We start from the raw sequence: 16,110 nt of genomic DNA, 5'->3' as shown, positions 1-16,110 counted from the left end.
GCATTTGACATATGAGCCGTGTCATGACAAAACCAACATAATGGGTTTGCGGTACCAGCATGGATCCAGACCAGCCTGTGCATCCGCGCAGTCTGATCAGGATCCATGCTGTTCGCTATCAGTTTCTCTACTTGTTATTGAGTATGTAAGCGAACAGCATGGATGCTGATCAGACTGCGCGGATGCGCAGGCTGGTCTGGATCCATGCTTGTCACAAACCCATTAGGTTGGTTTTGTCGTGACGTGGCTCATTTGGGGCAGCGTAATTGCTGTTTAAACACATGAAGAGCAATTAGCTGTTTTTAACAACGGTTTAAATGTTTTCAAAAGTTCAAAAGTAAGATTTCATTTGAAATTTAATCACTTTTGAGCAACCCCTCTGTAATATCCAGACCTTTGTTCTTCCAAAGTGTGTTTCTATTCAGGGGTTGTATTTCATTGTTGTGTAATTGCATTTATAATATTTTACATATATTTCAGTACTGTGTTATTACATTTATAGTATTTTACATATATTTTAGTACTGTGTTATTACATTTATAATATTTATATATATTCAGTGCTGTTTTTATGTTCACAATATTTTGCATGTATTTAGTACTGTATTATTACTTTTATAATATTTTTACATATATTTCAGTGCTGTGTTAGAAAGTCATCATGCTGCCCTCACCTTCAGATTAACTGCCCAGGATCCTGCAATCAACATATTTAAAAATCTAGACAGGTATAGAGTCTATTATTTCAAGATATTACATGAAAGTATCACTAGGGTTGTACATGTAGGCAGTTATATCGGACTAAATGATAACTGTTTTAAGAATGTAATCAAGCTGTACCACGTGACTTAATTAAGCTAACACCCTTCGCATCACCTTAGTGCAGTAATTAATTAATAGCTATTAAATTTAGAAGGACTTAGTCCGTTATTGCACAAAGGTGATGTTCGGTGCTGTACTTTTTGCATATCGTCACCTTAGTGCAGTAGCGGGTTAACTGCTATAAAAATTATAATTTATTAAAGGGATACGCAGGCAAATTAATGACAAAAATTTGAAAATGATCTTATGTACTCAAATCAAGCTGAAAAGACATTTTCTTAAAATCCCAGCATGAATTTCTGTATAAATTCTATATATTTTGGGTTTGAAGCATAAATATATCTATATATGTTGAACGAAATTTAGACGCCGACAGAATCACCGAGTAGTTTTAAAACAAGTCATGTGACTTGAACAAACCCTGGAAGTTACAATAACAGATATTGTGGATATTGTATGATTGAAACAAGTCTAAGCCATTCATTTGACATGTTCTTTAACGTTTCCAGAGTTCACTGTGACAACTTTTGTGAACTTTTAACGCTCTAACCTGACCCACGCGGGTCAAGTTAGGAAACCGACATTTTATTCTTTATAAGAAGAAAAGTTTTGCTCCTGTGACTGCCTGGTGTATTCATTTTGAGGACATTTACATAATAATGAATGAAAAATTTAAAATGAAGAAATGAAAATTTTGCCTGTGTCTCCCTTTGAACCATTTTACTGCACTAAGGTGACGATTTAATTTTTTATGAAATTTGATGTGGTGGTGTTTTATTTTCAGTGAAACGTTTCGTGTGATGAGACAGGGGATAATTGATATGGTGCTAGCAACGGAAATGATGAAACATTTCGAGCATCTGAACAAATTTGTCAATGGTATTAATAAACTCACTCAAAAAGTCGAGGAGACGTCTTCTATGGTAAGTTATCTCTCTGAACCACCTTTGTTGTGTTGTTAAGGCAAGATACAGTCTCTCTGAGCTACCTATGATGTGTTGTGAAGGTAATATACTGTCTCCCTTTGCTACCTTTGTTGTGTTGTGAAGGTAAGATAATATCTCTCTCCGTTACCTTTAATGTGTTGTGGAGGTAAGACACTATTTATCTGAGCTAACTTTGTTGTGTTGTTAAGGCAAGATACAGTCTCTCTGTTACCTTTAACTTTGTTGTGTTTTTAAGGCAAGATACAGTCTCTCTGAGCTACCTATGATGTTGTGTAGGTTAGATACTATGAAAAATTTCTGTAATAATATTAAATCATTCCGTAGAACAAATTAAATTTTACACCCTAACATGAAGGTCAATAATTAAGTATTGACTAATATCCAGTAAAATCATAATAAATACCAGGTGTCTTTCATTTTCTCATGCAAGATTTTCATAAAACTGTTTCTCTGTATACATTTCTTTCATGTAAGAGAATGATTTTCATTGGTGTGTCTGTTTGAGAAAATACTTATTTGGCCATTCTTATTAGGGTCTGTAATTCTTAAATGCTAAATCTGTTTCCATACCTTGAATTTGATTTTTGTTGTTGCTGTTGTTTTGTTTGGATTTGTGGCGGCCCAACACGATTTATGTCACATGGCCAAGAGATGCATAGACAAGTAATTCGAACCAATTTAGTGGCCTGATTCATCCTTGCAGCGATAAACGATGGCAACAATTCTGATGCTGAAAGGCGACCCCTCATCTGCAAAGTTATACCTTGCTATATATTTTACAGAGTGGGACAGGATCTCCAGACAGTGCGACATTGATCAGTCAACTGTCGACAACGGAGAACAAAACGCTGATACGACGTATGCTCATTAAGTGTGCTGATGTCTCAAATCCTTGTAGGCCGGTGAACCTTTGTATGGAATGGGCGAAAAGAATAGCAGAGGAATACTGTCAACAGGTAAGACTATATCTGAACTTATGATTAATTTCAAAAATTCATTTTTTTTTTTGATCAATAAAGTTGTAACATTTTGTGTGTTGGAGTTGCCTAAATAAAAGTAATGCTTTGTTTTCTGAAGTCTGTATTAGGCATTTCTGACTCTAAATAACTGTGTTTGCCCTTAATAAGGCTTTATGTCATAAATAATTCTATATGCCTTTATAATGAACTAATGCCTAAAAAATGCTCTCTATACATTGTTAATACTATGCCCTTGATAACACTATGCCCTAAATAATGCTATGTCCTTGATAATTCTTAGCCCTTAATAACACTATGCCCTGTATCACACTTTGCACTTAATAACACTATGCCTTTGATAACACTATGCCCTTTATCACACTTGGCCATTAATAAAACTATGCCCTTTATCACACTTACCCATTAATAAAAATATGCCCTTTATCACACTAAGCCTTTAATAACACTATGCCTTTGATATCACTATGCCCTGTATTACACTATGCACTTAATAACACTATGCCTTTGATAATTCTCTGACCTTTAGAACACTTATGTACTATGCTCTTTAGCACACTATGCCCTTATATAATAAAGATACGCCCTATATGACACTTTATACATAAATAACACTATGCCCTTGTGATTTATTACACTTTGCCCTTTAAAACACTATGCCCATGTCCTGGATACACTTTATACATAAATTTACACTATGCCAATAAATATCTGTACCCTGAATATGATATAATCAATCTGTGTACAGCCAATGTGGCAACAGAACCATATTTTTAGCATATTAATTATTATAAGAGATCTTTCTCACAGAAGAAATTGTTTGATACATTTTAAAAATTACATGTATTTGAGCCGCGTCATGACAAAACCAACATAATGGATTTGCGACCAGCATGGATCCAGACCAGCCTGCGCATCTGCGGAGTCTGATCAGGATCCATGCTGTTCGCTTACAGACCCTATATCAAGTAAAGAAACTGATAGCGAACAGCATAGATCCTGATCAGACTGCGCAGATATGCAGGCTGGTCTGGATCAATGCTGGTCGCAAACCCACTATGTTGGTTTTGTCATGACACGGCTCAATTTTTTTTTAATAAATGACACAATATTGATTTTACAGACAGATGAAGAGAAACAGTTAGGTTTACCGGTGGTGATGCCAGTATTTGATAGGAAAACCTGCAGTCTACCAAAGTCTCAAACAAGCTTTATAGATTTCTTCATTAACGACATGTTTGATGCATGGGACTGTAAGTGAAATTTTTTTAGAGTTTTCTCCCTTTTGTAATCTTCTGAAAAGGGGGGTAAAAGTGATCCATCAATTTATAACGAGTGAGACTAAAAAAGGATTGGAGCAACACACTAAATACCATATTCCGGTATATACCGGACAAGGCCCTTGAATGATAAAATGCTAAAATCTTGCTTTTAACCAAACGGAATGAACTTTAACAGGTCTTATTCATCTTTTCACACTGATTTAGGTACGATAATGAATAAAAATTGTAAAAATAGCCAAAAAAAATTATATCTTTTATTTTGTGATCATGATTTCTGCAAGCATCTAGAGGTACTGCTCCAATCCTGTAATGAGTTATATCCATTTATAACGTTGATTATGTTGTTGATTTTTTAAGTAACTTCAGCTTTTCTAAATGTTAGATATGTTAGTTGTAGATAAATCGTTTCATGTAAATGTCAAATCAAAAGTATTAAGGTGGAAAATGAAATTTGACATACAAAAATGACACCCCTCAATAGCTATAATCTACCAGTTCATTCTCTTGATGTTAAATAGTAAAGCAGCGATTGGTTTCCCAATCTTCAGCGTGATATGCTATAAATAGCCCTTGGGACACTGTTTTGAAGAAGGCATAACAGTGATTTGGTGCACTTTTCCAAAATGAAATTACTGAAATAATTAGTTTGGAACAACACAGAATTGTTTTTCCAACAAAAAATATAAAAAAAGCTGAAGGCCGGTTTAAGTGAGTTAAACAGCAATTGTTAGGTTTTCGTTTAAACATTTTCGCAGAATTTAGCTTGACGGATTAGTTATTGATATTGGCTGATGTAGATTTATTATACAGTCTATGAAGTCTGCTGTTTTTCCACTGTTGGCATTTGAACAGTGAATAATAGACAGAATTTGAAATGCCAAACTAAATTCTGAAAGATTTCGTCTCATTTTGCTGGATTCTTTTGCCTTTTTTTTAGAAAATTGTCACTAATTTTTATTGACATCTGTTGTCTGAAAATGATGACACTCTGTTATATGAAGTCCACTTAAAGCATAAATACATGTATGCCATTTGTTGTTGTTTTTTTCAAATGGGTAAAACCAAAAGTTATATTCAAACGCCCAATATTTTCAACAATTGTGATACCAATTTTGCTATTACACCAACTTTGCTAATACGAGTTATATTCTCATTTTAAGATAAACTGTCCTATTCCAATATTTGTTATTATGTAAAGAAAATTGAAATGAAATTAAAAAAAAAAATCTGACAATTTTCAGATTTCTGTGATATTCCGGAGTTAATACAGCACCTTCAGGAAAACTACAAATTCTGGACGGAGGAGGAGGAGCACCCAACCCACAACTACGACCTCCCAGTGAAAGGACCAGAGCAAAACACTGACACTGCTTCAAAATCCACAGAAAATAAGAGCACTGTAGCTTTAGAAAACACTGACAGACCTACTGAAGATACGTGAATCTATCTGACTTGTTTTCTTAGTGTTTTACAATATATACATACTATGGTAGTGTGATGAGCCAGTCTCCTGGCCTCACTTTCAACTACAGTCACATGGTTTGGTCAGCTGACTAGTTGTTTTAGTCATGTGATCTCTTTGTCGTCTGCTGCAAGTTGCTATAAATAGCAAAGTGCTACCTGTGAGACAAATGTGACACTAATAGGAAGTATTTTGCGGTCCAGTGATATTGCAGTCGAACGTGTCATTGTGAAAAAAATTGATATAGAAAAAAAATATATATACATATACAACTATATACCCTTAAACAAGATCTATTTTTAAACGCGGATGATTTTTCAGCTCCACAGGAAATGGTGAAGAAAAGGTTGTGCGAAAAATGTAGAGTGAATATTCAACATTCAATGTATGCCTGTGTTCTTTGATCAACCCTTATTTTTGTCCAGACAATATTTATAAGAAGTATCCTGTTTTTACACACGTACATGCTTTACCTCTGACTACATACTTGACGGTTCCAGTGCCCAGTACACTTTTTAGAAATAGGCTATAGACTGTATCACAAGTCTTGTTAAGTAGAGGTAGATTTTTGTTAAGTGTCATACAATGTTAAATGATGTATAATTTATGTTTTGATCTAAGTTTGAAGAAGCTTAGATCTGTGCTAAGTATGATCAAGTTCAGTGAGGTGTTTTAGCTTAAACATCACAATATATGTGCTTTTAGAATAAGTTTAGTGTCAATTTTTACTAAATATGTCTTGTTTATATGTTCTGTAAGTGATATACACAGGTATTTGTGTCAACTTATTCTATTTAGGATATTTTATGTCTGGATGCAAGACTGTATTACTATTTTTAGATCTTTGTTAAATATTAAGTAGCGGTTAGTTGTTTAAATCTAGACTAAGACAAGTTAAGATATTACAGAAGTTAAATGTGATAATTTCATATACCATTTGCATAAAGTACAAAAATATTTTCTGTTAACAGCTTCTTGCACAAATGTTAGAATAGTCCCGGACATCTGGGATTGTCCCGGGCACCCAGGATTTACAACGAGGATTGTCCCGGAAATCAGTGAATGAGTGAAAACTGTCTGTTTCCAACATGCACCTGTTTATCTTATGGCACCTGTTACATTTTGTATGTTTTTAAATAATGCTAATGCTACTAATTTATACTAAAAAACAGAAGCTGTTCTGTTGTTATATTAAAAATTGTTATCATCCAAGAAAAGATATATGATGTTTTAAATTTCCATGATAATTTCTTATTAATAAACTTGTTTTAACAAAGATTAACACTTGAAACTTTGATAGATTTATGCACAACTTAATTTTTCACCATCAGAAAAGTAATAGTAATTGTGTATAAACCTGTATTAAGGTTAAGTAATGCATAGTTTAAAATTTCTGTTTTTACTCCACTTGTTACATAAAACAACACAAAGCAAAACTGTTTTATAGCTTTGTAAACATTTGTCTTAAGACATTTAAAGTTCAATAAACCGGACATGGTAGGGACTTGATAAAATTTCTGCTTTTTTTTTTTTGGTCAGGTATCTTTAAAACCAAGTTTCCGATTTATTGTGAAAATAGAAGAAATAAAATCGGGACTCTGAGAAATGTCCGGTTTACTAGGGTTTAGGGTTTAGTGGATATCAGGTTTTGTGATTTTTCATGATACCATTCTTTTAATAAGTCATTGACATTTAAACATTTACAGAAAAGTATAACGTATTGTAAAATTGCTCATATTATTCAATTATGCTGCTGAATAGATATTTTACAAAATTTTGAAAAAATCGCTCATTGATTTAATTAGGTAATATTTGTAATAAATTAGATATTTCACAATAATTTTATTTCATGATCACTGTTGCTTGTTTACAAACCACACATAGTTAGCCAACAACTTTGTTATTTTTGTGCACATTTTTTAAATATATTTTCAGGATGTTTTAGCCACTGGTATACATTAAGTGGTGTATTGCCTAACTCTAAGTAAAACTTGCTTGCATTTTGTTGTAACTTCAATTTTGCCTAACTTAAAATGCTGCTCATGTATTTTTAGTGGTATGTTGCTTAACTAAAAGTTATATGGTTTAGCGCCCATACATGTGAACTCTCCCACTTTTAGCGGGAGACTCCCACTTTCTGCAGCCATATGTTCAAAGATTTTTCTTAAAATAAAGGGTATTTTCACATATTAAAGAAATCTCCCTATTTTTGATGACAGAACTCCATTCTTTGTTTATTGCAAATTCTAAAATCTCCCTATTATTGAAGAAAAATCTCCCACTTGATCATCAAAAAAAGCGCCCAACTTTAAACGATTTATGAATACAAAATATTGTCACCTTAGTGCAGTAATGGGTTAACTCCATATATAATTTAAATAGGAGTTAGCCCATTACTGCACTAAGGTGATGATATAACAGACGATATAACAGACAGAAACCTGGAACATGATATAACAGGACATGCAACTTCTGGCAATTTTCGACAAGATAAGCGATCTTATATTGGCGTCTAATTGACAGCTGATTGATTGATAAACCTAATGGCATATATTACTGTCATTATTTGAAAACAAATTGATTTATTTTCATAACATCTGATGGGTTCTTAATACCAAATGGGCCAAACACGTGTTGAAATTCAAGTCAATAAAAAAAGAAAGATTTTGAGCCCCAAAATCCAGCTGAAAATCCAGTTTTGACCCATTTCAGTTGTCAAATGTATGACATCATGTCAAAATTATTTAAATACAGAAAGACTATTAAAATCTTATGCCAGTTGGCTTATAATTCTCTTATTGTCATTGTGTACTACAGACAAAAAAAAACAACCCATTTTAGAATGATGAACAAGACAAAATAGCGGTGCATGGGCCTGATTGGATGAAAAGTTGAAAAGTAAACTCTAGTTGCTAGTTTGATTATATTTTGTCACGGCAGAAACATTTCCAACACTGTAGAATAAAATCTGATGTGCAAGAAAAGTTTTCTATCATTATCCCTTTATTCTGTTGAAGGCCAAAGTTCACAGATATACTTGTTTACAGTCAAGCCTGTATTCAAATAACACATGGTGCAAAGTGACTTTGAGGTTTCTGTCTTTTTAAAGGCCCATTAAGCCTCCGAGATGCTATTATTTTTATTTCCCGAAACCTTTTTTGTTTATTTTATGGATTTTAGAATTAAAGAATTATTGATTTTTGAGGCATAATGTGCCTTTAACTATGAATTTCAAGGTCAAGGGAGAGCATTAGTTACAGAAAACATCCTCTTCCTAGCTCCCAAAAGAAAATGAAGATACAGTGAAGCCTTTGCAGAGCAATTACCTCTTTATAACAACACCATTATTTCTTCCCAAAGTAAAGATTTCTGATGTATATATACCTCTGTAGAGCAACACCCTCTAAGCAACAACCAAAATATTTGAGCCGCGTCATGAGAAAACCAACATAATGGGTTTGCGACCAGCATGGATCCAGACCAGCCTGCGTCCGCGCAGTCTGATCAGGATCCATCCTGTTCGCTATCAGTTTCTCTACTTGCTATAAAGTTTGTAAGCAACAGCATGGATCCTGATCAGACTGCACGGATGTGCAGGCTGGTCTGGATCCATGCTGGTCGCAAACACATTATGTTGGTTTTGTCGTGACGCAGCTCATTTGTCTCCCAAAGGGTGTTGCTCGAATCAGGTTATACTGTAACATTTGGCTCTTAGATAATCACAGTGTTACTGTAATATTGTAACTTTTGCTGTTCTGAAGTCAAGATGTGATCGTAATAAAATGCTTATTATTTTATAATCATAATGGAAGAATATAGTAATACGATTTATATAATAATTATTATAATACTGCACGTTTGTAACGTCGATTTTCATTGGATAATCGTGACGTTTATATAGTTTTATATAAACGGCTGCTAAAAACAGGGAATCTTTAATAACAGTCAGTTGAAATGTGCAGTTGTGAAAAACAGGAAAATGATAGAATGTTCATTACGTTAACATTACAAATGTTTAGTGATTTTATGTACCACACAGATTTACTTTTTATGTTTAAAAGTATTAGACTTTTGGTTGTTAAAATGAAATTGTTGTTTTTTTCTTCGAATTGGTCTCGTTAATGTAAGGGCACATTACCCAATGATGTGAAAAACATGTTGTGTTATCTGTGTTTTCAAGGTATAGTTATTTTGCTTATATTATATGAAGAAAAAAAGATTTATGTGATAGTTACGCATTTAAAAATGTGTAGCATTATTTATATTATAGACTGTATTGACCTTTGACCTGCTGGAACTGAAAATGATTAGCCCTTGTCACCAGTATACAACCAGGCCAGCTTGCACATCCGTGTAGTCTAACCAGACTTTATACCGTTGGTAGCTCAATTTTTTTAAATTTTTTTTTACGATATTGAAATCCCTTATTTTTTAAATAGATTATTCCAAATTCAAAGCTGGACAAGTTCATTACAGAATTTCATCAGGTTAATGGTTTAATATGTATTAATGAATGATTTTTGAAATTATAATGGCCCAAGGTTGTAAAATGATTAAATGTGGGACCAGTCTAAAAATGCTTCTTTGCCATTGGTTGATTTCAAACTACTGTGAGGAGTTAACCAATAGGAACGAAGCTGATGATGTATTTTGGACTGGTTTGAAGATTTTACAACCAGACAAGGCCCAAGGTTGTAAAATGATGAAAAGGGAGACCAGTCTGAAAATGCTACTCTGCGATTGGTCTACTTCAAATTTCTGTGAGGAGTTGACCAATAGGAACGAAGCTGGTGATGTATTTTGGACTGGTTTAAAGAATGAAGTTTTACAACCAGACAATGTGGTTTCTATACCATTTAATGTATTAAAATGTGTGAATAGAAGAGTATGTGATAATTATAATATAGTTAATAAATTATTCAAATCTTTAGTATTTTGTTAGGGAAAATTATTACTGTTTGATTTAGTTTTATTGTTCTGTTATAACTGATGATTTATAAATGGCAATACATGTATATTATTTTCAATGGCTAAATGATTTTACATTTTCTTACCTGTTATGATAATAAGCTACTGGAATGCATTTACCACAATATTTTTCTTTATAATTCTGCCACAGGTTATATTAAATTTTACCAATTTGTTATTTTTATAGATAAAGAGATTTTTAAGATGTCTAAGTTATAATTTATATTGCATTTAAAGCTTGTTTACAGGATTAAGTCAAATTGCATTTAATGCTTATTGACTTTGAGCCATATTTCAGGAAATACTTTCTGATTTAAAGTTTATTTATTGCATTTAAAGCTGAATGACTGTAAATTGTATTGCACTTAAGGCTTATTGTATTCAAGTCATATATTGCATTTAAGTAAGGCTTATTGGCAATTAGTCATATGATACTTGAGGCTTATTGGCTTAAGCTTTGATGCATTTAAGGCTTCTTGGCTTAAGTCATACAACATTTAAAGCTTCTTGACTGTTAGATTTATTGCATAGCTGTAAGCGATATTGTATTTAAGGCTTAATGGCTGTGAGCAATATTGCATTTAAGGCTTATTAGCAGTAAGTCATGCATCATTTAAAGCTTACTGGCTGTAAGCAATATTGCATTTAAGGCTTATTAGCAGTAAGTCATTGATGGCATTTAAAGCTCACTGTCTTTAGGCAATATTGCATTTATGGCTTATTGGCTGTAAGTCATGGCATTTAAAGCTCACTGGCTTTAGGCAATATTGCATTTAAGACTTATTAGCAGTAAGTCATGGCATTTAAAGCTCACTGGCTTTAGGCAATATTGCATTTAAGGCTTATTAGCAGTAAGTCATGGCATTTAAAGCTCACTGGCTTTAGGCAATATTGCATTTAAGGCTTATTAGCAGTAAGTCATGGCATTTAAAGCTCACTGTCTTTAGGCAATATTGCATGTACGGCTTATTGGCTGTAAGTCATGGCATTTAAAGCTCACTGGCTTTAGGCAATATTGCATTTAAGACTTATTGGCTGTAAGCAATATTGCATTTAAGGCTTGTTGGCTATAAGCAAGATTGCAAATCTATTGCAATCAGCAAGTTAAAAAGTTAAGGTATTTAAAATGACTTTGAAACAGTATTGCATGGAGGTGAAAAAGTTTTTTTTGTTTAACAAGCTACATGTACATGACATGTTCCATATATCCAGCTGCTGAAATGATGGTTTTGCTCCTGAGTGGCATCCTAACATATCATTTTCATTCTTGATGTTAAGAGATTAATTTCTATCCATTGCAAATTCAAAAGCCTGCAATATCTTTATAATTTTACTACATGTGTTTTTAATTTGCATTCAACATTCTTCTAGTATTCCTTTTTATTAATTATTTTTCATATAGAGTTTTAAAAATGGCATTCATGATTTTTTTGTTTTTCTTTGCCTGAAATTTATTTATTTATATGAATGAATAAAATTTTATGTTGATTTCTTTTGACAAATTTTACATCATTGAAATGTCATTTCATACAGAACTTAGCTACCAACTTCACTCTAGTGTGTTGGGCAGCTTAGTAGTTATTTAATTCTTGTTTATGGATGAATATTGGATAAATCAAATATACCAATGAAAGTTGGTATATTAAATTTTTCTAAACCACTCTCTAAGTATTATACTTTTCAATAGATTTTGCTTTGTAATGAACAATTTTATTGGCTGGTTATAAATAGCTCAAAGATCATCCTAATTACTTTCAGTAATGAACAATTTCATTGGCTGGTTATAAATAACTTTAAGATCATTCAAATTTCTTTGCGTAATGAACAATTTCATTGGCTGGTTATAAACAGCTTTATTTTTAGCTCGACTATTCGATAAGAATAAGTAGAGCTATTGCAGTCACCCGAGCGTCGGCGTCGGCGTAACCACTTATGTTAAAGTTTTTGTAATAGTTCAAATATTTTCAAAGTCCATAGACATATGGCTTTGAAACTTTGCACACTTGTTCACCATCATGACCCCAACCTGTAGACAGGAGGAGGTAACTCTATCAAGCATTTTGACAGAATTATGCCCCTTTTTCGACTTAGAATTTACGTTAAAGTTTTTGTAATAGTTCAAATATTTTCAAAGTCCATTGACATATGGCTTTGAAACTTTGCACACTTGTTCACCATCATGACCCCAACCTGTAAACAGGAGGAGGTAACTCTATCAAGCATTTTGACAGAATTATGCCCCTTTTTCGACTTAGAATTTACGTTAAAGTTTTTGTAATAGTTCAAATATTTTCAAAGTCCATTGACATATGGCATTGAAACTTTGCACACTTGTTCACCATCATGACCCCAACCTGGAAACAGGTGGAGGTAACTCTATCAAGCATTTTGACAGAATAATGCCCCTTTTTCGACTTAGAATTTACGTTAAAGTTTTTGTAATAGTTCAAATATTTTCAAAGTCCATTGACATATGGCTTTGAAACTTTGCACACTTGTTCACCATCATGACCCCAACCTGTAAACAGGAGGAGGTAACTCTATCAAGCATTTTGACAGAATTATGCCCCTTTTTCGACTTAGAATTTACGTTAAAGTTTTTGTAATAGTTCAAATATTTTTCAAAGTCCATTGACATATGGCTTTGAAACTTTGCACACTTGTTCACCATCATGACCCCAACCTGGAAACAGGTGGAGGTAACTCTATCAAGCATTTTGACAGAATAATGCCCCTTTTTCGACTTAGAATTTACGTTAAAGTTTTTGTAATAGTTCAAATATTTTCAAAGTCCATTGACATATGGCTTTGAAACTTTGCACACTTGTTCACCATCATGACCCCAACCTGTAAACAGGAGGAGGTAACTCTATCAAGCATTTTGACAGAATTATGCCCCTTTTTCGACTTAGAATTTACGTTAAAGTTTTTGTAATAGTTCAAATATTTTCAAAGTCCATTGACATATGGCTTTGAAACTTTGCACACTTGTTCACCATCATGACCTCAACCTGGAAACAGGTGGAGGTAACTCTATCAAGCATTTTGACAGAATTATGTCCCTTTTTCGACTTAGAATTTACGTTAAAGTTTTTGTAATAGTTCAAATATTTTCAAAGTCCATTGACATATGGCTTTGAAACTTTGCACACTTGTTCACCATCATGACCCCAACCTGTAAACAGGAGGAGGTAACTCTATCAAGCATTTTTTTTACTATCAAGCACTAAGAATAGTCGAGCGTTGCTGTCCTACCGACAGCTCTTGTTGTTGATGACACTCAGATCTGTATGTGAAAGTAAGAAGATATGAACTTTACTGGTCAGATTTAAGTGGTCAATACTTGTGTTCCCAAGACATAATTATGTACTAAAATGCTTATTCAATTTTTTTAGTGGAATATGTTTTCATTTGATCTCAAATGGCAGATATTGTTCAGTAATATAATTCTATTGTTAATATAGTTTAAATTCTATTGTTAATGATAGGCTTCATGTACAGGACAAAATTAACCTTTTCCCGGCTGGAACCAAAAGTTGATTTACCTTTGCCACTAATATAGTGCCGGACCAGTCTGCACATTGGTCTGATCAGGCTCAATACTGTTATCTGATTTAATTTGTAATTTTCATCCTGTTACCCTCAAACCTGATAATGGACAGTCCCAAAAATAGAAGCTGAACAAGTCCATTTCAGTAATTTCAACAGTTAAAGGGTGAGTTAAGACATTTTAAGAAGCAAATAGGGATAGGTTTTGTTATACTGTTGTTTTTTGTTGTTGAAAAGGTAAAATGTGATGATATATATTTTTATTTTTGTGATTTTCTTTTCTTTTTGTTTCTTCTCATAGGAATTAAAAAGTTTAATTTAAAGGAAACAGGCACTGTGTCTAAGCATGTTGTAGGATTCCCAAGTCTTAAAGGGACTCCACTGACTAGTTTTTGACATGACAAGACTGGAAATATTTTTTCGACATGTATATGTGTATTACATTTGATGCAGATCAGTGGACCAATAATTTGTTAAATTGCGAAAAAACTTAAAAAAAAACAAAAAACAAAACAAGAATATTTATATGCTTTTAACTCATATTTGCCTATGAATAGCAAAAAAAAAAAATTATACTTTTTTTAATTGAATGTGTATTTACAGTGGAGTTCCTTTAACATTAAATTCTAGTAATCAAGTAAAAAAAAAGGTCAAGTTTCCATGAAATAGCTATAAAAAAAAATGAAGCAAAAAAAAAAAAATAATGAAAAAATAAATGGCATTTGGAAACATTTTTTCCCAATTGATCATCAGATTTTTTTTTCTTAGTTTTCATGCATGCTTTAAAATGGAAACAATGACTTTGTTGTTCAACTGGTGATTATAATTATGCTAATTTATATTTAGTTGTTATGTTTGAAATGAATAGTTTATTTCTATAAATATACATATAGTTACATATATTTGTAAATAATACTTTATGAACTTAAATAGCTGATGTTACATAAATATGTTACAGTACTGAGTTGTTAATCTTGAAAGCTGTGTATATACATGTACAATCAGTAATTGATTTCTTATTTATGTCCTTCGTTTTGTTCATTTGAAATATGGACAAGCAAAAATTGCAAGCAAACACAATAAAGGTCCAGTCAGTAAATATTTTTAACTAAATATTGGTCTACTTCTAATTTACTAGTTTTGAATTTAAAATTCAAAATGGTTCTTAAATGTAAAAACATCAGACTGGTGTCCGGTCCAGGATTCACACTGATTTCCATTTCAGAACAACAGACTGGTTTCAATTCAAATTTAATTCAAGTTTCCAGTTCAAAGTTATTATTTAGAATTGTCTTCAAGTTTTAATTTCAGACTGGCTGCCAGTTCAAAATTCAGACTGGTCTAAGTTCAAAATTCAGACTGGTCTCAAAGTTATTATTTAGAATTGTGTTCAAGTTTTTAAATTTCAGACTTGTTGCCAGTTCAAAATTTAGATTGGGCTCACCAATGTTATTTGTATAACCTTGAGCAGAAATCTTTTACATGCTGAAATGACAGAACTGTAGGCAGAATACCACTTAAATTTTCATTTCTTGTCTTTGAAAACATTTATTGCAGTGTGTGATGGCACAATTATGTCAGTTATTCAAAGTAATTTAAGGAATATAATTATACATGTTTTAATAAACAGGAGGCAATGCCAATTCAAAATGTGATAGATCTATTAATGAATATTACTGTTTATTTCATCCTGCCATACTTTTGTTCTGAAAAAAAAAAATAGAATTAGAATAGAGTTGTTTTTAAAATAGTGATTTTATGTAAGTGTTTTCAAACTGTTGTTAAAATTTTATATTTAAACAATATTATGATATTGGAATATAGCCGTTTAAATACAGTCAATGTTAAACTTAGGCTGTATATAAATATGAACATGTTCAAATTTTGTTTAAATATAGGGCTTTTAGCATATTTAAACATAAGCATTTTCAAACTTTGTTTCAGTACAGTCATGTTAAAACCATATTTATATATAGGCATCTTGAAATTGTAAATTTATACTTTGGCATATACAAATATCATTTAATTATAATAGACACTTTTAAACGGCTTTTATATTAAAAAGTATTTAGTTTTGCAATACTGTTTACCATATGGCAGAAC

The 16,110-nt window shown here is 32.4% G+C and overlaps 1 protein-coding gene across 6 annotated transcripts in view; it reads left to right on the top strand.

Moving 5' to 3' along the window:
* LOC132759467 (high affinity cAMP-specific and IBMX-insensitive 3',5'-cyclic phosphodiesterase 8B-like) overlaps positions 1–7,579 on the top strand; it is a 126,511-nt gene extending 118,932 nt beyond the window's left edge. For all 6 annotated transcript variants that reach the window (XM_060751231.1, XM_060751230.1, XM_060751233.1 and 3 more), the window contains 5 exons: positions 641–727; positions 1,606–1,744; positions 2,551–2,724; positions 3,869–3,998; positions 5,270–7,579. In XM_060751231.1, coding sequence (XP_060607214.1) covers positions 641–727; positions 1,606–1,744; positions 2,551–2,724; positions 3,869–3,998; positions 5,270–5,469 — 730 coding nt within the window. In that variant the 3' untranslated portion in view covers positions 5,470–7,579. The remainder of the gene's footprint in view (positions 1–640; positions 728–1,605; positions 1,745–2,550; positions 2,725–3,868; positions 3,999–5,269) is intronic.
* Positions 7,580–16,110: the final 8,531 nt, after the last annotated feature.

Source organism: Ruditapes philippinarum, unplaced genomic scaffold, assembly GCF_026571515.1.
Source record: "Ruditapes philippinarum isolate M1 unplaced genomic scaffold, ASM2657151v2 ctg93_1_1_1_1, whole genome shotgun sequence".
In the NCBI taxonomy this organism is placed as follows: domain Eukaryota; kingdom Metazoa; phylum Mollusca; class Bivalvia; order Venerida; family Veneridae; genus Ruditapes; species Ruditapes philippinarum.
The sequence above is the reverse complement of the archived record's forward strand: the minus strand, read 5'-3'. Positions and strand labels throughout refer to the sequence as shown.